Source organism: Rattus rattus, chromosome 8 (assembly GCF_011064425.1).
Source record: "Rattus rattus isolate New Zealand chromosome 8, Rrattus_CSIRO_v1, whole genome shotgun sequence".
Taxonomy (NCBI): Eukaryota; Metazoa; Chordata; class Mammalia; order Rodentia; family Muridae; genus Rattus; species Rattus rattus.
In genome coordinates, this window is record NC_046161.1 from 65,435,334 (window position 1) to 65,457,098 (window position 21,765).

At 46.2% G+C, this 21,765-nt stretch overlaps 1 protein-coding gene across 1 annotated transcript in view; it reads right to left on the reverse strand.

Annotated features, from left to right (window-relative positions):
* Positions 1–3,597: 3,597 nt before the first annotated feature.
* Aqp9 (aquaporin 9) overlaps positions 3,598–21,765 on the reverse strand; it is a 40,047-nt gene continuing 21,879 nt past the window's right edge. The window contains exons 5-9 of the mRNA XM_032911040.1: positions 17,476–17,602; positions 12,971–13,108; positions 10,830–10,948; positions 7,384–7,601; positions 3,598–4,145 (exon numbers count right to left, since the gene is read on the reverse strand). Of these exons, the coding sequence (XP_032766931.1) occupies positions 3,971–4,145; positions 7,384–7,601; positions 10,830–10,948; positions 12,971–13,108; positions 17,476–17,602 (777 nt within the window). The 3' untranslated portion in view covers positions 3,598–3,970. The remainder of the gene's footprint in view (positions 4,146–7,383; positions 7,602–10,829; positions 10,949–12,970; positions 13,109–17,475; positions 17,603–21,765) is intronic.

Genomic DNA, 21,765 nt, shown 5'->3' on the forward strand with positions numbered 1-21,765 from the left:
CAGCCTGTTTCTGTTCTTGAAACTTTCATTAAGTTTTTATCAGTAACACGGACCATGACACGGTGTTCAGAAGATGGCCCCGTCTCCCTTGTAGAACTTTTCTTTTCCTTAACGCCTTCTCCCCTCTGTATTCACAGCAGCCTCGCTTCGTTTTTGGATACCACACAAGATTCTTTTGAACATTTGTTTTTTATGGCTAAATGAAGCTTCTAAATCATTCTCCGTAATCAGAAATTATAATTCTTTTCCATGATGATATCACCAGTTGTATATGAGCAACTTAAGTTATAATTTAATGTCTTAAGGATTAAATTAAAAAATGTTTTAGTTCTACTTATCCTGTCCAACTGTGGGGTAAGTGGGCAGTCCAGACAGAAGAGCTGGCAAAGTTGAGTGAGTTCAGACTCCAGGAATCTCAGAGACTTGAGGTCAGCAGGGGTCAAACCATTCCTTACCCATTTCTGTGCCTTGCTCTGGACGTGATAATCATGACACCCCACTGAGAGGACCATGGCAGTCAATCTGGTAGGGAAAACTATAGTCCTTCCCCATGCAAATAGAGTACCACTAGCATCTCAGACTGAGCCAATAGGAAACACCCACCCCGTAATTCCCACCCTATTCCTCAGTGTTTATATAGTCCCTGTACACATGGAATAGAGCATACAAGTTATATCACCAAGAATCATCTGAGAGTGGCTGTTTTACTGAGCTGTAACCCCTGGGGAAGAGTTCTGTCTTTCTAAGCATTTATTGCTGGGCCTTGGACCTGCCCAGCTGGCTGAGCTCATGCTGCTGCTCCTGCAGTAGCAGGATCTCGGCTACCTGCCCCGCATGAGCTGTCCAAACCTCCTCACTTCTCTTTTGAGAGCTGTAAGGCTTCCAGCACTCCTGTCTGGACCCCAGCCCTGTGGAACCTATTCATCTAGGCTCCACTTTGCCCTCTTGGCAGACAATGAATGACATCCAACAACTAAATATTGGCTGAGGTATTTGCTGGATAAGAACCAAGCTCTGAGACCTCAGTGGTTGGGGAAATCACAGAAAAATTCTAGTTTTGACATTAAATGCTCCTAGGAACTTGGCTCTGCCCCTGACTTCTGATGTAGACTCTGTGGCTTCATAGACATTTTCTTGGTGAAGAACCCTACAGAGGTCAACCTTATCCACTGTAGACCTGGGACAGAAGTGGACCTGAGTGTAGAACAATGGGGGTTTTTTTTCCACTGAAGAAATAAAATTCATAGATATGAGAAACAATGCTATAAAAACAAGGTTTTAAGAAATACATCTGGTGGTCAGGATGCCTATGACAAACTTGTGAACTTTCTGAGATACATTTAACGTCAGGATGCCCAGTGATATGATAAAGTTTTGGTGATCAAGATTCTGACTAAGCTAATTAAGACAAAAACAAAAAACAAACAAACAAACAAAAAACCCAAAAACTGTTCTCGGAAAGACCCCCTGCCCTTCTCTGTGGTAAATTCCGAGAACAACCTCAAGGTGTCATCCTGATCCTGCCCGACCACCCAGTTCACCCCCACCCCCAAGGGACATGCCAACTTAGCCCTTTCCCAGTGATTCACCAAGGCCAGGTACAGGGCTGGATGAGAAAAGTGACCAATTGAGCCAAGAACAGCCCCTTGAGCAGGCCAGCCAATACCTGACTGAATCCTTTGTCCTGTGTACCACCAATGAGAGCACCAGTTAACTCTGTTGCTGAAGTCTGCCCTCTGTAATGAATAAAAGTTGTGTGTTTTTTGGGTTTGGGGTTGCCTCTCCCTGTGTGGATGAGCAACCCCACGTACGTGGATTAAAAACCTTATACCCTCATGCTATTGCAGCGGTCACTTTGTCACTCTGTGCTCTGTGGGTGGCGCTCCTGAGGTAAGGCCACTATGGGGTCTTACAACACCATCAAGATATCCTTCCCGGGGTAGAGTCCCAATAGTGTACACATCCACTTCATAATCTTGGTCATTAGTCATCCAGTGATATCTAGTGAGCACCTGCCTGGGTCATCATGTACTCCACAATCTACCCTGAAAGCTCTAATTTTAAATAACCTTTTGCTCTGAGAGTTAAATCCCACCCCAAGGGCCTATTCTGGCTTGTTTAGCATCTCTGTTCCTTAAAGAACTTGACTCCAGAGCACAGGGCCTCAGGGTCTCCTGATTTTCTCTCTTCACCCTTTCCAACTCCAGGGTCTCTCAGCCTGGGCATAACCGACATGAGTTAGATACTGCCTTGCTGTGACGGCACCTCTAGCCATTAGCATTCTTCCCCATTTCTAGTTGTGAAAACTACCAACATCTCCAGGTGTTCCAAGACGTCTGAGTAGAGGGAAGAAATCAAAATTGCCACTAGTGAGAGCCATGATGCTGTCATCCAGAAGGAACCTATGGCACAGAGAACACCAAGCCCGTCGTGACAATTACACATGGTTCATCAGGTTCCATCCAGTCTATGTTCCCAGTCCTTAATGCATGCTGGAGTCACCTGAGCTAACTGGGAATAAATATTTTCTAAACTTCCCATGGGATATTCAATTCCTAGACAGTAACCAACACAACGCTGAGCTAAGTATGTTCGGTAGCCATCAAATGGGGGGGAAAATGACCTTAAACACAATAATATCCCGCCCCAAATTTATTTAAACTAGAAAATATCTAGGTAATTTCAGACTCAGAAAATGAATCTATATGCCGACAGGTTGTACAGCACAGGGTATCAGAGAGGTTTCTCATTCATTTCTTGTTGGTCTTTGCAAAGCACCTGGGAAAACTTGGCTGTGTTTAGGAACACCGGGCTTTTAAACGGTTGCAGTGAAAGCACACGCGGGCTGGAAGCTGCCGTGCCCCTTTCACAGAAGCCTGAGCGGGCTGTCAAACACCCTCAGTCAACCAGCAGGCTTCAGGAGGGCATGTGGCACCGTTCAAAGCACCCTGTGAGGAAGGGGCAGCTTGCTCAACTCAATTTACGTGAGATTCTCATTTGAAAAGAATGCTGTGGTCATTTACCTCAGACCATTGCTGTTGGGGTCAAATTGGATAACTTGTGTGGAAGTGTCTGGGAGTCTGAAAGCCTGAGCTCATCCTTTTGTCCTAGGGACTTTGTCTACCTCCAACTTTAGTCCACCAGGCTGGCTTCCACTGGCTTTTATCTTGGGCTTCTGAGGACAGGGGCAAGTGTAGCCACAGACTATTAAAAAGGTCTCTCCTCGAGTGAGCCATTAGGGAAACACATTTGTGCTAAAAGACAGAGCGATGTATTTTTCCCGACCAAGGTTACAATCATATTTTAGGTTATTATAGACTTAAAGACCTGGAAATTAATTGATACCATCTAAAATGCAGAGGAGCAAGAGATTAATCTGACAAATGGTTTCCATTAAAAAGAAAGCCATTTAGCTCCCCAAATTTATCTTGTGTCCTGAGGTTTCTAAATGCCACCGTGTTCTTCCCAGCTGCCTTCTGCTGCTTTCTATAACCCTAGGTTGGGAGAATATCAGTATTTATGTAGTGACGGTGCCCAGCTCGGTAGAGTGTTAACCCTTTGCTCCCGTTTCATAGGTGTTAAGCACAACCACGGGCCTTTCAGTTTTAGAATGTTGTATTTATAGATTGTGAAGACAGAGCCTTTGATGACACAATTTCATACAGGGTAAAAAAAGGTCTCTGAGGCTATCCAGCCAAGCACACGGTCAAGTTTCAAAATTCTTAGCAATCACCTAGGAGTAAGGACTTCCATCAAATACCCATCATAAACAGTCAGTGCTATTCTGGGGAGGGGTGACCGGTGGAGTTTTCCACGGATGCCTTTGTGATTTTTTTTTTTTTTTGTCCCAGTTGGCTAGAGAAAACTAGCAGACGTAGATTCCCCCGCCCCAAGTCTGCACAGGCACACAGATGACATCTTCTCTGAAGAAAGAACTGGATGAACGGTAACTCTAGATCTAGTCATCCCACTACATGATGACACTGAGTTCGTGTTTCTCTAGGTTGTTCTCAGATGGCTCTGCCTTCATATCTGGGTCGAGCTTCGAGTGATGCATTTGGATAAAAAGAATGTAGATAAGACCTCCCAGGAAAGCGCCAACCATAGGACCCACGACAGGTATCCACCAGAAGTTATTTCCAACTCTGAAAGCAAACAAGAAACCAGTGAGACACGTCTTAGTCACCTTTGTATCTCTATCCTGTTTTTCACTCTTGTGTCCATCAAACCTCTCCTGAACTTGATAATTGTTGACTATAAGCCCATTCACTGCAGCATGGTCAATACCATCCCGGACTTCACAGTATACCTGATAACAGGGACCCATTCCTGTGTCCTAATGACACCAGGGAATGATTGTACCCTATTTATTTTCCTTTTAGAAAACATGGTACTTGGGCAAATGGGATAGTTCAGTGGGTAAAGTGCTTCCTGCCAAGCCTGATGACCTGCCTTCTATCCCCAGAACTCATATGTTGTTGGAAGGAGAGGAGCAACTCTTGCAAGCTGTCTTTGGACCTCCACATACATGCATAGTGGTGTGTGGACCCACATAGGTGCATAGTGGTGTGTGGACCCACATAGGTGCATAGTGGTGTGTGGACCCACATAGGTGCATAGTGGTGTGTGGACCCACACATACATGCATAGTGGTGTGTGGACCCACATAGGTGCATAGTGGTGTGTGGACCCACATAGGTGCATAGTGGTGTGTGGACCCACATACATGCATAGTGGTGTGTGGACCCACATAGTTGCATAGTGGTGTGTGTACACCCACCACCCGTCCTATACACCCCCTCCAGTAAAATGTAATGCATTAAAAATATATATGATTTCATGAATCCGTGGCCAAGATTTGAGGACCTCTAGAGAGGCTATTCTGTAACTGTCTTTCCTATATTGTGAGATAATGAAGCCTGGGGGTTATGAATGAAACAAAAGGGAGGAACTCAGAATGTGAGAAAATTCCCAGAACTCTTGAGTTAATGCTGACCAAATAGTGAGTTCAACCAAATAGTGAATGAAGGAAGTCTAAAGCAGTATGTGAATTATCTCCTAAATTACCTACGGACTATGGCTAAAACCATGCATATCTTTCATGGCATAGCCGACAGGTGCACTCTGTAAGGCTTCACTCTGTAAAGCAGTGTGTTGTGTTCACCCTTTTCCTGCAGAACCCCAACACCACCACCACCATCACCACCACCACCACCTCCACCTCCTCCACCTCCACCACCTCCACCTCCACCTCCACCACCTCCTCCACCACCACCACCTCCCCCTCCTCCTCCCCCCCTCCCTCCTCCTCCACCACCTCCACCACCACCACCACCTCCGCCTTCCTCCACCCCCACCACCACCTCCACCACCACCGCCTCCACTCCCTCCTCCACCTCCACCACCTCCACCACCTCCACCACCACCACCACCCCCCACCTCCACCTCCACCACCACCACCTCCACCTCCACCACTTCTACCTCCACCTCCACCTCCACCACCACCACCACCACCACCACCATCATGAGGGTATGCACATGCTAGCAAAGATGTAGCTCCAGGAGATAGTGGTTGCCTTGTGAGATTTGTTTCAAAAAAGAAGGAAAATCTATTTAAGCAACTCCACAGGAGCGGCTTCTACGATCACTCGGGAAAAACAAAGCATACAAAGTATATTATTTAAAGACGTATATGTCAGGGAAAACTATTTCTAAAAACCAGGAGAGTGACAAACACTTGTAATAGTCCAGGGAAAGCAGGAGGTGCAGACGGGTGCAGACGGGTGAAATGAGGATTTCACAGCATTCTCACTAGATTCTGGAGTCCTAGTGAGGCCATGATTGAGCTGGAGAACCAGACTGTCCCTTGTGGCTGTTTTGTTCAGAGCAGATTTTGTCTGTTTCACATAGGGTCAAACTCTGCAGTCCAGAGTGTCCTGGAACTTATGTAGCTCAGGCCTCCCTCAAACTTGGATGGATTACAGCCTTCATACCTGGCTTGTTTACAGCAGCAGGCTTTGACCAGAGGGGACAATAGAGGACATGAACAGAAAGCAAGAGCTCGGTCCTGGTCTCCAGAAGAGCTGGTCTCAATCCCAGGCAGTCTAGAAGGTGTCTGAGCTCCAGTGCTTCATCACTAGGAGCCTGTCACTAGGGGGGGACACTGTCCTGTCTTTGGTTACCAACGTAGGTTGGATGGGAGAGCACAGCAGCCACCAGATGCCACTCTTTATTTTGTGCAAGATATAGCTGGACCCACCACTGTCTCAGGGTCCACCCCACCCCCACTCCATCCCCAAATCCCAAATTCAGATGCGTCCTGCTGTGAGAAGTAGGTAAAAGGTGGCTGCTTTCTCCTCAGGGTTTAAGAGACCTTTCCAGAAGGTCTGGAGGTAAGAATGCTATCCCTGTAGCAGCCTTTTTTAGTAAGGCTCAGTAAGTCTAAGATATTTGTAAAGATACAACCCTTCCTGTCATCGGTGGGATCCTGTCGGCTTTATCTCGAGCTGGACACATCATGTCAGAAGCACAAGTCCTAAGTGGAGGTGCTCAGATGTTGGTCCTGTCTCTGCACACACACACACACACACACACACACACACACGCACACACACACACACACACACACATGGTACCCATTATTTACACTATGTTCCTAGACTGCCAGGAATGTACACAAGTGTGTGTGTGTGTGTGTGTGTGTGTGTGTGTGTGTGTGTGTGTCTGTGTCTGTGTCTTTGTGTCTGTGGGTGTGTATACTCAAGTGTGAGGGTATGTCTGGAGCCCATATTAGGTACCCATGTATAGATTCTCTCCCTATATTCTCTGCTTTATTTTTCTTAGGAAGGGACTCTTACTGAAGTAGAAGCTTCCCTTTCAGCTAGGCTGGCTGTCCAGAGGCCAGCAAGCTCTCTGGATATCCCACTGCTGGAATTACAGGCACATGCAGCCATGCCTTGGGGCATGGATTTTATCCTTCTAATCTCTGTTTTCAACTCATCTTATATGGTATGCCCAGTTAATTTTGACCAGTTGCCCTTGTAAACACACAAACATGTTTCCCAAATCCTAGTGTGCCTGCTGATTTGGAAATGTCCTTCTCTATCACAGTGACTTCTGCATAGCTAGTGCCCAATAAAACTCTGCTGAGAGAACAAGGACTCAGGAGTCCCTGGGCAACATCAGATATTGATTCTAGACTTGACTCGGTCACAAAGTCAATCTGTAGCCAAGTTATATAATAAAAATGGTTCACGTTTAACCAGAGTGTCCATAGCCTCTGCTCTCTGGTCCATGTGCTCCTACGTCTCCAAGCCATGGCTCAGTCCTCTTTCCTGAAGCACGCGCCCATCCTTTTCTCCCTGCTCTGCCATTGGTACTTACGTGAAGACCTCAAACCCCCATCCCGCCAGTGCAGTGAAGAGCCTGGGACTGAGGTCTCGAGCTGGGTTCATGGCACAGCCAGAGTTGAGTCCGAGAGAACAGGAAAGGACAATGATCAGGAGGCCAATGGCCACGGGCTCCAGGCCTCTGGGGACACCCAGGTTTCTGGAGTCAAACATGGCAAAGACGATCAGAAGGAGGAACATGGTCGACACCACCTGGAGAGGGGGAAAATGTTCCATGGTTCAGTCTGTCTTCTGTCCACTCAAAGTCACCCGTTCTATTAAGAGATGAAAATGACAGGGGTCTGGAACCCAGAGCCAGCACCACAGTTAAGAGCACTGGCTGCTCCTGCAGAGGGCATGGGCTCCGTTCTCAGCACCTATACGGCAGCCATCTGTAACTTCAGTTCCCAGGGACCTGACGCCCTCTTCTGACCTCCACAAGCATTGTAAGCATGTAGTGCACAGATTCATCCACCTAAAATAAATAAACCTTTGTCTGTCAAGCTGCTAGTCAGCAACACTGAGGGACAAGGGGCAGGATAGGAACGTGAAGGAGGGCTGATTTAGACTGGCTGTAAAGACAGCAAGTGGGAAAGCGACGGACAAACAAGCAAAGCGGATGGACAGAAGTTTCTTAATGGGAAAATCACACTGATGAAAGGAGAAGGGAGATCTGCTTTGTAACAAAGAAACACACACAAACAGTAGCAGAGTTAGAGGAGACACATTCTTCCGGGTTTTTCTACTGAAACTTAACACATGCCACGCCCCTGAAAGGTAAGCCTGTGGTAACGTATCCAAGTTCACGCATACAATTCAATAGGTCAGACTCATGCCACAGAAATAATCCAAACTGTGGAAAGTTATTTTTAAAATGTATCTATGGTTTCTCATGATGGAAACTGGAAGCCATTTAAGCAAACATTGGTAATGGAAAAGGTGGCTACGTTACAGGATGTCTATCACCAAACTTACTACAGAGACACAGAAATCTCTAAACAGCACCAGTGGGATGGCCCAGGATGTGTGCTCTGAATCAGTGGTAGGAATAATAAGCTTTTCCCATGAGGCAAGGTGGTTAGACCTGCAGCAAAGTATGCCTGCCATTGTGTAAGGGGCGTTCTTGTTATAGACCAAGGAAAACTGGAGAGACAAAACAAGTCTGTTCAGGGTGCATCGTAGGTGTTGGATGGAGTGTTTGTCAGTTGGTGATTGTGAAAAAGGAGATAAGAGTGTTTCTGGGCTGACAGATACTACTGTGCCTTGACTGTTAGATCCCAAAAGAAGAGCTAGCAGAACCTGAAAGCTTTTCAATTTTTCTAAAGAAGGCAGTGTCCACCAATATGTCATCAGAAAGCCCTTAAAGAAGGGAAGAAGTCCGGGATCAAAGCGCCTAAGATTCAGCGTCCTGTTGCTGTGTACGCCCTGCAACACAAATGCAGACAAACTGCTCTGAGGAAACAACCCATCAAGAAAGCTCAGGAGGAGGCTACAGAATGTGCCAACGCTATGACTGAGAGAGTGGGGACAGAGTTCCAGGAACAGATGGCCGAGAGAGTGGAGCTGGCCTCACTCAGTGCTTCTGCTTCTAGGTCAGAGCCCAGTCAAACGTACGTCCTCAAGAGTAACAGGCACCTGCACTTCCGTCAAATTTCTCTGTAGGGAAAATGGCTGTGCTCATCGCACTGGTTCTGTTTTTCCACTTGATTGGTTCGTGAGCTCCTTGAAAGATTCTCTCATGTCTTTCCCCCACTACCGTATCCCCAAATCTTATGTCGGCCCAGGGTCTCTGACTTCCCTTACTGCATGTGTAATAGAGATTGCTTTGGCACATGTGGCATCCGGAAAGGACTGGAGGAATCTCAAACTCAATTACTTCCTTGCCTACCATGCCTACACCACTGCACATGGCGGCAACATTCCTTCTTTAAGCAGCTTTATCTCTCGCTGTCTTTCCCACTACAGCTCTTTCTCCAGTCCTAGGACATGCAAGGTCCCTGCAGGCTACCAATGGGATGCCATAGCCTTGTGTTAATATTAATTATTTACATTGCTCTTTAAAAAAATTCCTCAGGAGGGGGCTAGGATTATAGGTGTGCTCCACCACATCTGGCTGTCTCTTTGTTCCATGGACACTGTTCAACTACATTCTACATTTCTTCACAGACACTGCTAACAACATATATTTCTCATGTTATTATTTTAACTCTTACAATGAGCCTGACAAAAGCTGATATTCATCCATATGATATTTATCCAAATGGAATGGACACACACACACATATGTGTGTGTGTGTATGTATGTATATATATATATATATATATATATATATATATATATATATATATATATAAATGTATACAAGTGCCTACATGCATGTAGTACCTGTGGAGTCCAGAAGAGGGCATCAGATCACCTGGAACTGGAGTTATACAGATGGTCAGGAGCCCTCATGCAGGTGCTCTGTGAGCGGCCAGCGCTCTTATCCATTGAGCCATCTCTCCAGCCCCAGAATCAGAAACTTAAAAAAGAAAATTCAGTAACTTGCTGAAACCACTCAGGGAGTCTGCGACAGGAATGTCGTTTCAGTTTAAGGACTTGGACTCTGGATCTTGGAACTTTGCCGTTTTCATTCAGCAACAAATTCTTCAGGTTCCAGACGTGGGGCTGATTACCCAGGGAAAGATCAGTAAATGTTTGTGTCCTGATTTACTTTGTGATCAGAGTGGAAAAGAAAATGATGAGGATATGTGGTTCTTCTCACAACCAATACAGCTGTAGCTCTTCGTGCAGCCCTGGTTGACCTGGAACTTTCCATATTAACCAGGCTGGCTTGATGTTCCCGCCTCTGCTTCCCACAGGCTGGGATCACAAGTGTGCAGCCACCAAACCCAGCAGGCGCTACTTCAGATACCGATCCAGTCAAGACACTTAGCCCCCTTGAGAGTCAGGTGAAACTAGGGCTTACAGAGAGACAGGGCAGATTCCTGACTCCACCCTGGCTCCCCGCCATATTTCACAGTCCTCCGGTGTAGATACGATGCCATCTCTGGTAGTCATCACCCTTAGACCATGAGCACTAAAGAGACACTAGAAGTGAAGTGAAGCTCATTCGCCCCTGGACCCTCGTTGACCGTCCTGCAGGACGGGACACAGGAGACACTCTTTCTCTGGACCTCAACTAATATGAAGCAACTATGTGTGTTAAAAAGGAAACGGAGAACCCTTCTGGTGGCATCAGCGTCTTCAAGGGCAAATCACCGCCCAGAAAGTTCAGGTCATAGAAACACCTCTGACTGGAAAATGCAACCCTTCCCTTTTGACAGGCACACAATGCTCCAGCAGTACACGCCCTATTCCTGTTCATGCCCAACCCCCCCCATCCCCACTTCTATCACGTGCTTCCACCAAAATCAGGTCCTCATTGGCTCTTCACTTACTTGGTCTACAAAGGCACCTGGTGTGGATATGAATGGAGCTGGATATGTTGCAAAAATGAATGCCGTTGCATTTTCTCCCACGACGAGCAATTTTCCGCCAGCATAGGCCATGAGTCCATCTGTAAAAGACAGAACTCAGGGGCATTAGTGTTTTCTGGAAAGGACTAGAGGAAGGTGTCCTAGTCAGCTTTAACTGCCAACATGGCGTCACCTAGGGTGACCTGAGAGGGGACTCTCACCCGGGAGACCACCAGGTCAGGCTGGCCTGTGGACATGTCTATGAGGGAGTATCCTGCTCGTTAATTGACAAAGGAGAGTCCGTCCCACTGGGGTGAGGGCACCGTGTTCTTCATGGAGTTCATTCTAGGCTGTATAAGAAAGCTTTCTATAAATGAGCCTGTGAGAAAGCCAGCACCACCATCCCTCCATATTTCCTGTTTCAAGTTCTTACTTTGAGTTCCTGCCTTGACTTCCCTCGGCGAGGGACCGTGGTCTGTGAGTTGAAAGGAATACTCTCCTCTATCACAGTAACAGAAATCAAGGGAGAAGAGAGCCCCATGCTTGGGCTTGAGCAAATCTGTAGAAGCCAAGCAGTCTTTAGATAGTCTTAGAGACCCCGCCCCCAGGAGAACCCCGGGATGATGAATCAGAAGCAGAAAGCCGGTGGTTGGCCCGGTGCTTCATCCTAACTTGGGCAGAATCCTTAGAGTGTTCTGGAAACCAATCTTCTTTGGGCGAGTGGCTGTGGGGGATTCTTGGAATTTTCAGACTAAAGATTTTGATCTAAAACCAAAGTGTGACTTTAACTTGTGCTAAGAGGAGGTCATAGCTCCTAGGATACTCTTTATTGTTCCTAAAAGTTTACATCAGAATAGACAGTGTACCCGGATAGTGAAGATGCTATGGATGGACCTTAGAGCCCTCAGAGCCAGGGAACCAGCAGCCATTGATACAGGTGGCACCCGCCCAGGCTTCTCTGTTGGCTGCTGGTTCCCTGGGTTTCTGGTCTGACATCGAATCTCCCTTAGACATTTAATTCTCTGACAGACATGGGAGAGAAGCCCCTATGTAGAACCTGTTTCCCTAGGGTTTGGATTGTCAGTGTCTTTAGTTTGCCACTCAGAATTCTCTGAGGCTCCTCTCGGGTTGAATAGTTGGTGCTGCAGAACACTGAGATTTCTTAGCCTTGAGGACTGTGGGAGTCCCTCGTTTTCCAGAGGAGGAAACTGAGACCTACCTGGTCTGATGCCTTATTTATTTACTTACTCATTATTTATTCTGAGACAAGGTTTCATGCTGGCCTGGAATTTGCTTTATAGCTGAGAATGACCTTGAACTCCTGACCATCCATCCTTCCTCAACCACTCAGGCGATGGGATTACAGACATGTGCCACCTTGCTTCATTCCAAAATGATTTAAGTCACTGAGCTAGTAACTGTCATGGCCGTAGCTCAGTCCTGGGCCTGTGATTGCGGGGGGCACATTTTCCTGAGGGATCCTGGGCAGACACCCTGGCTGTTTGCTCCCATTCAGCCTGTCTCTGGCTGTTCTTCTCCAAAAGCATCTTCCCTAATGCCTACTCTAGATATTTACAGGGCCACAGCTTTCACAACTGGGCAGAAATTTTCTCATCAAGTCAGAAAGCACGAGAAAGGCAACTGGCACAGTGCCTATGTTCATATTGCAGAACAGGGTGGACCTGAAATCAGTCTCTTTAAGAGGTGCCATCCCTCCTTAAGATTTATAGTTTGGCATCTAGAGAGGTGGCTGAGCAGTTAAGAACTGAGGCTGCTCTTCCAGAGAGGATCTGAGTTCGGATCCCACACATTCATGGTATCTGTCTCACAATGGTCTATAACTCCAGTCTGATTCCTTTCTCCTGGCCTCTGGGAGCAGCAGACTCTCGAGTGGTGTGCAGACATAGGCACAAGTTAAAAAAACAAACCCAACATGCACAAACATCTTTGGATTAAAAAAAAAAAACAGTTTCACAGATTTTATTAAAGGGCTTCATAAAGTGGCCCCATTGTCACGATGCTTCCTGTCCTTGCTCTGTTTCACAGCTGGCTGCCAAGAGTTCAGACTCTCACAGGATGCCCCACCAGCCCTCCAAATCTTTGGACTCAGGTTCAGGACTCACCATAATAAATGCCAAAGACCGTTGCAGCCCCAACAAAGGCTCCCAAAAACTGGGCTCCGACATAAAATGGGAACTTGAACCACTCCATCCTTCCAAAGGCACACATTGCAAAAGACACAGCTGGGTTGATGTGGCCCCCTGCAAGGAAGAGGAGACAGTCAGGCCAGAGAGTGGGCGTGGGGAGAGGGAAACAGAGACACGGGTGAGTGTTGGGCGAGGGAGAACTAATAATAATAATAATCTGCGGCATCATTAAACACAGTTTCGACAATTTATCTGTATGAGAAGGAACTCGGACATTTAAACACTTGGCGTAAGTAGATCATTTTCCTAGAAGTGGAGTTTTAGCTGTCAGTTAAAGGACACAAGTAGCTTGTCGTAAACTATGACTGTGAATATACAGTAAGGTGGATGAGGTTTAAATACACATCTAACAAATTCTCTAGCACATGCCTAGAGGCTGTAAAGCCACTCTTAGCACTGGGAAAAGCTGCTGTCCTGGTGGGTCCCCTTGTGCCTGTCCTAGAGGTGACTGCCATGTCACAATGCATCCTTCTAGGTCCCTCTGTGTGAACAGTGTGTTTCTTCTCACGCAGAAATGTGGCAACGGCTCCTTTAACACAACCCAAGCCATGGGTAACGAAATCAACTTCCTGATTCCCACCTACCTATAAGGTCAGAGAGAAGGTTTGCTCTGTGCAATGCCACAGATGTTCCTATGTGGCTTTGGACTCAGCTAACATACTTACTGGGTGATTTGCCAGATCTTGTCGCTGTGGTATTATTTAGACTTAAGAACCTAATGGGACGGACTCTGCCATAGTTAACTACTGGTGAACAAACAGAGAAATGGAAGCTTTCTCCAGTCAGTGAGTAATGGAGCCAAACTTCAAGTCCAACTTTACCTGAATTTAAAAGCCAAGTCCCATTAATTCACTTGTAGACTTCCTTCAGCTCATTATAAAGATTTCTCTGCCTTGGGGCTGGAGGGATAGCTCAGTGGTTGGGAACTCATATTGCAGAGGATTCGGGTTTGATCCCCAGTACCCACTGGGTGGGTAGCTCTAAACATCTGTAACTCAGCTCCAACGTCCCCAGTGTCCTGTTCTGGACTCTGCATGTGTGTGCACTTACACACACATTCTCCTCCTCTCCCCACATACATAGCTAAAAATAAATCTAAAAGCAAAAGTATCTGCCTTGAAAATTAAGTGCATTCACATTTAAGCATGTCAGAGCATGCATGTGGGGGTATACACACACACACACACACACACACACACACACACACACACACACACACACACATATTTAAAAAATAGTTACCACCAGGCAGCCTACATACTTTGAGTAGCATGCTACATAATTAGGTGTGGTAAGCTCTGATTGGTTGGTTGGCACGTTCACAATGGAGCAGGATGCTAACACTCCCTTATAGCAGACTGATAGGGAAGCATGAAGTGAATCTGAAGAACATGGATGGCATTTCCTGTGGAAGAGGGACCGAATTCACTTTCAAAGTGAGCACATTGAAATGTGGATGCTCCGGTCGGATGTGAACAAGAAAGATACCAGCTCCTGATGATGGCAACGGTGATGATGAGGAAGGTGATAATCCTGAACCCTGGCCCTCATCAGAACCATGGTCAAGCATAGCTCGAGAAGCCCAGCCCCAATAGAGAGTCTCTAGCCCAAGGGCGACAATGGGTTTTGACTGCTAAGCCACAAAGGTAGCCACAAGTACTTCATCTATGGGGTCTGCTTTTATGGGTTCCAGAAGCCAGCTTAGTAGGAAGGTTGGACAGAGGAATTTGGACACAGAGGCTGATGGGAAATTCCTGGAACCAGGCTGTATCTGTTCCTTTTCTTCCTGTGGCTGCATGGAGAGTCATTTAGTTAACACAGGGCAGGCGAGGGAAGATGGGACAGAGGATCCAATAACAGCCTAAGACCAAATGAAACGCCTTCCATTTCTAGACTTCAGAGGAGACGAGGGTCTGAGCCTGGAGGAATCTCTGAGCTTAGAGGAGTTGAATCTCTGACCATAGCAGATGAGTGAAGGCACCAGACAGGACAAAGGACATGGCTGATCCTCACTGACGGGGTAGACCCTATGATCTAAGGCAGACAGCCTGGAGGCACTCACTGTAGAAGGACAAGGGATACTTAAAAAGTCACCTCTGATGAAAACCATCCCTCAGGAATGCCTTGCCAAATGAGGCTTCTAGAACAAGCTCTCTTCTAAGATAAAATTTCCTGCAGATAGGTTTACACTGTGCAATCTCTGGCAAGCACTCTGAAGACCTAATTAGCCTCCGGTCTCAAGTGATGTCAGCCGCTTGGTAGGCATCTTATATAAGGAAAGCATCAAGGGGCTTTGTTAAGACAATGCAGATGGCAGATATCTAGGGACGGCTGGTTGGACATCAGAGAGGGTAGATCTAGGAGGAAGCTTTGAAAACTAGTGAGAAGAAGGGGATAAGGGGCACCGGAGGTTCAGAAATGGAGGAGGAGCAATGGCTGGAGTCCAGAGGGGCTATAGAACTTCCTCCCTCAGACCAGAGAGGCCAAGGCCAGAGCAGTGTTGTGGAAAGAACATGAGGCACCAGGGTCAGAGAGTCCTGCCCTCAAATACTGGCTCTGCCAAGGCTGCTTTAATGACCACATTCTCTACGTCAAGACCCCACTCCCAGGAGGACAGCTGGAGTCCAACAGGCCCGCCATGTGGATCTTAGTGAGCTAAGTGAACTCTTCTAAGATTCTGTTCAAGGCAAACTCCTTCTCACCATCCTTGCACGATTCCTTATCCTGTCTTCTAGCAAGGCTATTCTGCGTTTCTAATTAATTCATTTACAAAATGTAACATCAAAAGTAGTTACTGGGCTAGAGAAATGGCTCAGAGGTTAAGAGCACCCACTGCTCTTCCAGAGGTTCTGAGTTCAATTCCCAGCAACCACATGGTGGCTCACAACCATCTTTAAAGGGAATCTGATGTCCTCTTCTGCTGTGTCTGAAGACAGCTGCAGGGTACTCATATACATTAAGTAAATAAATAAATAAATAAATAAATAAATAAATATATTTTTTAAAAAAGTAGTTACGAATGTGATCCCCTGAGATGCCTAAGAGGATAAAGTAAAGGCACTTGCCACCAACCCAAGTTCAAGTCCCTGAAACCCATATGGTAAAAGGAGAGAACTTTTGGCCTCAATGACATATGTCTGTGTGTGTGTGCATGCGTGCGCACACACACACAGACACACACAGACCCAGACACACACACACACACACACACACACACACACACACACAACTTAAAAAAATAGTTACCATCAGGCAACCTACATACTTTGAGTAGCATGCTACATAATTAGGTATGGTTGGCATGTTCACAATGGAGCAAGATGCTAAAACTCCTTTATAGTAGAAGGATTTTTTAATACTTAAAAGTGAGAGGCCACTGACTCCATCAGCCAATGACCCCAAGATGGGATCACATTTATATTCATGTCCAGCATGCACTGGTCGTTCTTGAGTCTTCAAAAGGGTCTGTAACGTGCACGCTGTCATCCAGTAAAGGATCATTGGCAGTATCACACCCCACAAGGCTTCAGGGAGTCTGGGCGTCATTCTTCAGCATTCCAGTGGCATATTTACCACAAGACCAGCCAGCTCCCCTTAAGGATCCTTTTCTCAGAGTAATTTTGCCCCTAATAGCCCACTGAGGGTCAATGTTGCTCTGTCCCTTTGCCAAACACAGGACTTATAGCAATTTAAGGACACCGTCAGCCCCATCTCTCTCTGTGGGATATGAAGACAATAACACATTCCAACAGACTGTTGTTATAAGGGAGAGAGATGACTAAGGATGTCCCAGCACACTGCCTAACATGCATTGAGCACAGTGTCTCAATGCCCTCTTCTGACCAGTTTTGCTTTAGTGCTTGGTACCTACCTGGGAATCTCCATGACTCAAAACACTGGGTACTACCTCCAGTCTCTAAGTTTCCAGACTACATTCAATAGCGTCCCAGCATTTTGCCTTGCAAAACCCTGCAGGTGGCCATTAGGGAAGAACTAGGTTAACGTTTTCTAGCTCAGATACGCACTGTCAGGAAGAGCGAGCGAGCGGATCTTGCACAAGACCTGGCCTCTCTGATTGTAGCTGATAAAAGGTTCAGGGGCATGCCTCTGCTGGTGTGACCTTTGCTTAGCTATCCACAAGCGTATCTGGGAAATGGCTTCCAAGCATGAGATTCATAAAGTAAAAAATACTGATTTCTGGACAATATACTGCAGCTGCCAAGGATGGCTCAGGTGTGAGTGCTAACCCTGCCTTTGCGTAAGCCACTCACCATTTGTTGGTATTAAAGTTTATCTCTAAAAAAGAGACCAATACATATTCTTGCAGGAGTGTTGATATGTAATAAATAAAGCACGCAAAGTGGCCAATCCTGCTAGCACATTGGTTGTTAATAGTTGTGATAAGAAGTTCTACTGCATACCAGAGATACCAAACGTCACATAGAGCGCCATCACGACGGCCGATGCAAATCCAATATTGATAGTGATGATCCCGCCAAAACGTTCTCGACTGAGGACTGCTTGGGCAATAGAGCTACATCCAAGGACCTAGAAGGAAAGGACAAAACAACTCATTAAGGAAGTGGGCATGGGCACTGCCTAATGCAATATGCATTCGCGATAACAAGGAGTTGTGTATGTATGTACGATTTAAGTCAAGTCCTGAGTTAAACTTCCTTAGATACCAAACAGTTCCAAGTATAATGCTCTGGCTGCCCCCAAGGCTACATCCAGGTTACAGATGAACGAATCTTACTAGGTGTGTACGATGTAAACATTTTGCCTGTAATTTATATATCAGGTAAGCTCATACCATGGTCTAGACTCCTCAAAGGGATAAAAAAAAGAAGATTCCAAATTTGGGAGTGTAAAAATTGTATACAAATATCTTCTTCATAGCAATGAACTGGTTCTATCAAACTTCCGTGAGGTTGTCTTAGGAGGCCCATTAGAGAAATAGAATTTATACATGAGACATTCAGCACACACAGGGTGATTTCAGCTTACCCCTCCCCAAAGGCAGAAGACAGAGGATAAACTGGTGGTCTTTGAGTACCACTGTCCACCCATCTTGTTTGCAAATTACTGGACTTAGGAGAAGCACAAGTACTTAGCCTCTGGAGGGAAGCCCTTGACATACACATCGAAAGTGAGACTTTGACTTGATCCACAGCCTTAGTGCCATAGTCTATATTAAATGGTAAATCAAGCCACAATAGCAGTGTATTAATTCCCTTTCAGAGCTCCATTCTGCAGCCTAACTTTCCCCCCTAGGATCCACTTCATTGCTACTGTCCAAACTAAACTCACATTTGTGCCTTTGTCTTTGTAATCTGAAGCCAATCGAATGCCGAGTATAACTTCTGAACTAAGTGAACAGCCAGCGTCGTCCTCAGAAAGTAGGGTTGGATATTACTGTCATCTGAGATGAGCGACTCCAGACAACCAGGGCAGAAGCGGCTGCTACCCTCCAAACAAGAGTCCTTCTCTGCTACATATGCAGCTGGAGCCATGGGTCCCTCCATGTGCATTTGTACCAGAGGATGGCCTTGTTGGGCATCAGTGGGAGGGGAGGCCCTTGGTCCTGTGAAGGCTTGTTGTCCCAGTGTAGGGGAATGCTAGGACAATGATTTGGGAGTGGGTGGGTAGGTGAGTGGGTGGGTAGGGGAGAACTATTGTAGAAGCATGGGGGAGAGGATGGGATAGGGGGTTTTCTGAGGGGAAACCAGGAAGGAGGATAATATTTGAAATGTAAATAAACAAAATAACCAATAAAAAATTAAATAAAAAAAATGAGTCTTTCCCTGGTCATGATTCTGCTGCACAACTCCTAGTGTAGGTCCAGTGGGAACAGAAAAAGTGTGGGCTGGCTTGAATGTGTCCAGAGAGACCTCTGACCTGTCTGATTTCACTCTGGTAAGCATTCTGTCCTAGATGTCGAAATTGTCTTGGGGGAAGCAACAGGAAGGGACATTGTGAATCACACTACAGGCTGAGGGAGAGGGACAGAGGGAAAGGTGAGCTCTTAGTGGCTTCTGGGACCCTCGCCCTGCTGGGCCCCCAAGCCCTCTTTCACCTTTTACTCATATTCGGAACTGTCCTCACCAGGCATCTTCTCATCAGCTTAACCCACTCACTGCTGGCTGGACTCAGTCCATAATCGACTGGAAGGTCAGAAGACCATGCGGGCATTGAGTTTCACCTCTGCAGAGCTACCTAAGACTTAAGATCATATTTGTGTTGTGGATGAATCCTAGGTTCAGGCAGGTTTGGCAGGACATTTCGTTTCTGCTCCACTGGAATTATCTGGAGCATTCACATGTCTGCCTTGTGGGTGGTATTGGCTGCTCACTGAGGCTGTCACTGGAGTGCAGAGCAGAGTGCCTACGAGTGTCTTCTGCACGGTGGCTTGGCTTGTTCATAGCATGCCAGTTGGGTTAAAAAGGTGAGCGTCGTGTAGCCCCAGAGTCTATGATCTTAATTTCTGTACCACGTGCCTGGCAGTCTGTCCCATTTTGATAATTCTGAACTGGATAGCAGACAGAAGGAATCTATTGTAGGTATTTTTATTTTCTTCCTACACTACACATACATGCACAGAGAAAGAAAACATACACACATTAAATACGTTGGCCTCTGTATCTATTAGTGTCGAATATGTTTGTGTCAAATCATCAGACTGTTGCTTTTTCTGTTGGGTGTGAAAGCTCTTTTCATGGTTGTGTAAGTGAACACATTGCTTCTCAAACTCAACTCGCCCCCTCCGCTCAACAACAACAATCGTTCCTCAGGCTTGCTTCATGGGGCTTTTCAATAAAGGTTTAAAAGCTAATGAAAGCGCCATTCAAACAGCAAAGGGCGATCATAAATGCAAATGCAGGAACTGTTTTCAATGTAAACGCAAAAGGGAAGCTAAGAGCCAGTGATTTCGAATAATTGAGTCCACGAACTTAACCATGAACTCACTTCCTGGCAATAACAAGCAGGGGCTGGGGGAAATGCTTAGGTCAGGCCGTGGAAATAGTTTTTTGTGTTGTTGCTTCTACCATAGCAGCAAATGTGGGGGAGGGGGAGTTGCAAAGCTTCAAGTCAGTTTGGTTTGTTTTCCTTGTCTTTCCAAAGTTCATTTTTATGTGTGTGCTACTGCTCTGGGTAGGACTGTGACAATAACAGAGCGAGTCCTGGTTTCATTAGCAGATTTTTCTAATGCCTTTGAGGGCAAGAGAAAGTTTCAATAGAAAAGATAGAAACCATTCAAAAGGGCAGACTGGTGGTTACTTGGAGTGTGAGGTGGGTCCCTCTATTACTAAGCCACTAAGCCAAACATTCTGGAGTTAGCTTGCCCTCCTCGAGCATCCACAGCAATGTTCTTAGACTTTCCTGAACCTTCTGTCTATAGCCTCTGCCCAGAGTCCCCGTGACCCTCTAGCCGTCTAATGGAGCCAGATGCCTGGCTACAGTTGTACTCCAAAGTCTCTCTACTGCCCAAGAAAATCACTGCACATCCGGGCTCTCCATTGCTTTGTCCCATGGAGTCCCCGCCCCCCACTTCTGCCCCAAACAGGTCTACAGTGTTGCATGTCAGCATCTTTGAGTTCTTGGAACTGGTACCTGCCACTCCAACCTCCACATACCTGCTCACAATGTGCCTTTGGCTTCGCTTGCTTCTCCAAGCCCCATCTGTTTTTTTTTTTTTTTTTTTTGGTTCTTTTTTTTTTTTTCGGAGCTGGGGACCGAACCCAGGGCCTTGCGCTTCCTAGGCAAGTGCTCTACCACTGAGCTAAATCCCAACCCCGCCCCATCTGTTCTTAATTCTGAACTAAAACTCCGCCTGTTTCAAGCACCCACCGCCCCTCACTGAGCCCCATTGCCCCTTTCAAATACTTCCAAATGCTGCAGTCCTTACACATCACGCTATGTTGAGACGCTCCATCAAGACCAGTGGTTTTCAACCTACGGGTTGCAACCCCTTTCACAGGGGTCACCTAAGGACATCGGAAAACACAGATATTTACATTATGATTCATAACAGTAGCAAAATTAGTTATAAAGTGGCAATGAGATAATTTTATAGTTGAGGGGTGCACCACAAGGATCTGTATTCAAGAGTGTGGCATTAGGAAGGCTGAGAACCACTGCTCAAGATTATTGTCCCCTGGATATAGAGTTCAGTTGGTAGAGTGATTACTTAATATACAGAAGTCCTGGGTTCAGCCTTCAGCACCTCACAAAGGCATGGTGGTGCCCACCTGTGATCCCAGCACGTGGGAGCCACATGGAGGTAGGAAGACCATGAAGAGATTCTCATCTACCTGTCTGGTCCTGTGAGACAATGTCTCTACACTCTCCCCAAAAGGCCATAATGCTATTATGTCTGCCAGCTCTGTTTATTCTTCTAATACTCATGCTAAAATAATTCTTGATGAAAGAATATGATAGCCAAGCACAAACAAAACTCTTTTTCTTGCAATCATGATTGCAGAAATGGGGGAAAAGTAAGCTTGGGGTAGGATGATTTAAAAAAAAAACAAAGAGGTGTGATTTCTAAGGAAGATTATTTGGAAGTTCCAAAAGTCACAGTTTGAGTCACAAGCTTGTGACAAACCATTTCCCGAACACAACATGGAACTTCACATGATGAGATGAATTTTATGAATTGCTGAGGGCAGTAAGAAGGAAGAAGGAAGGCTGGGCCCTCATTGTCTTGTTGT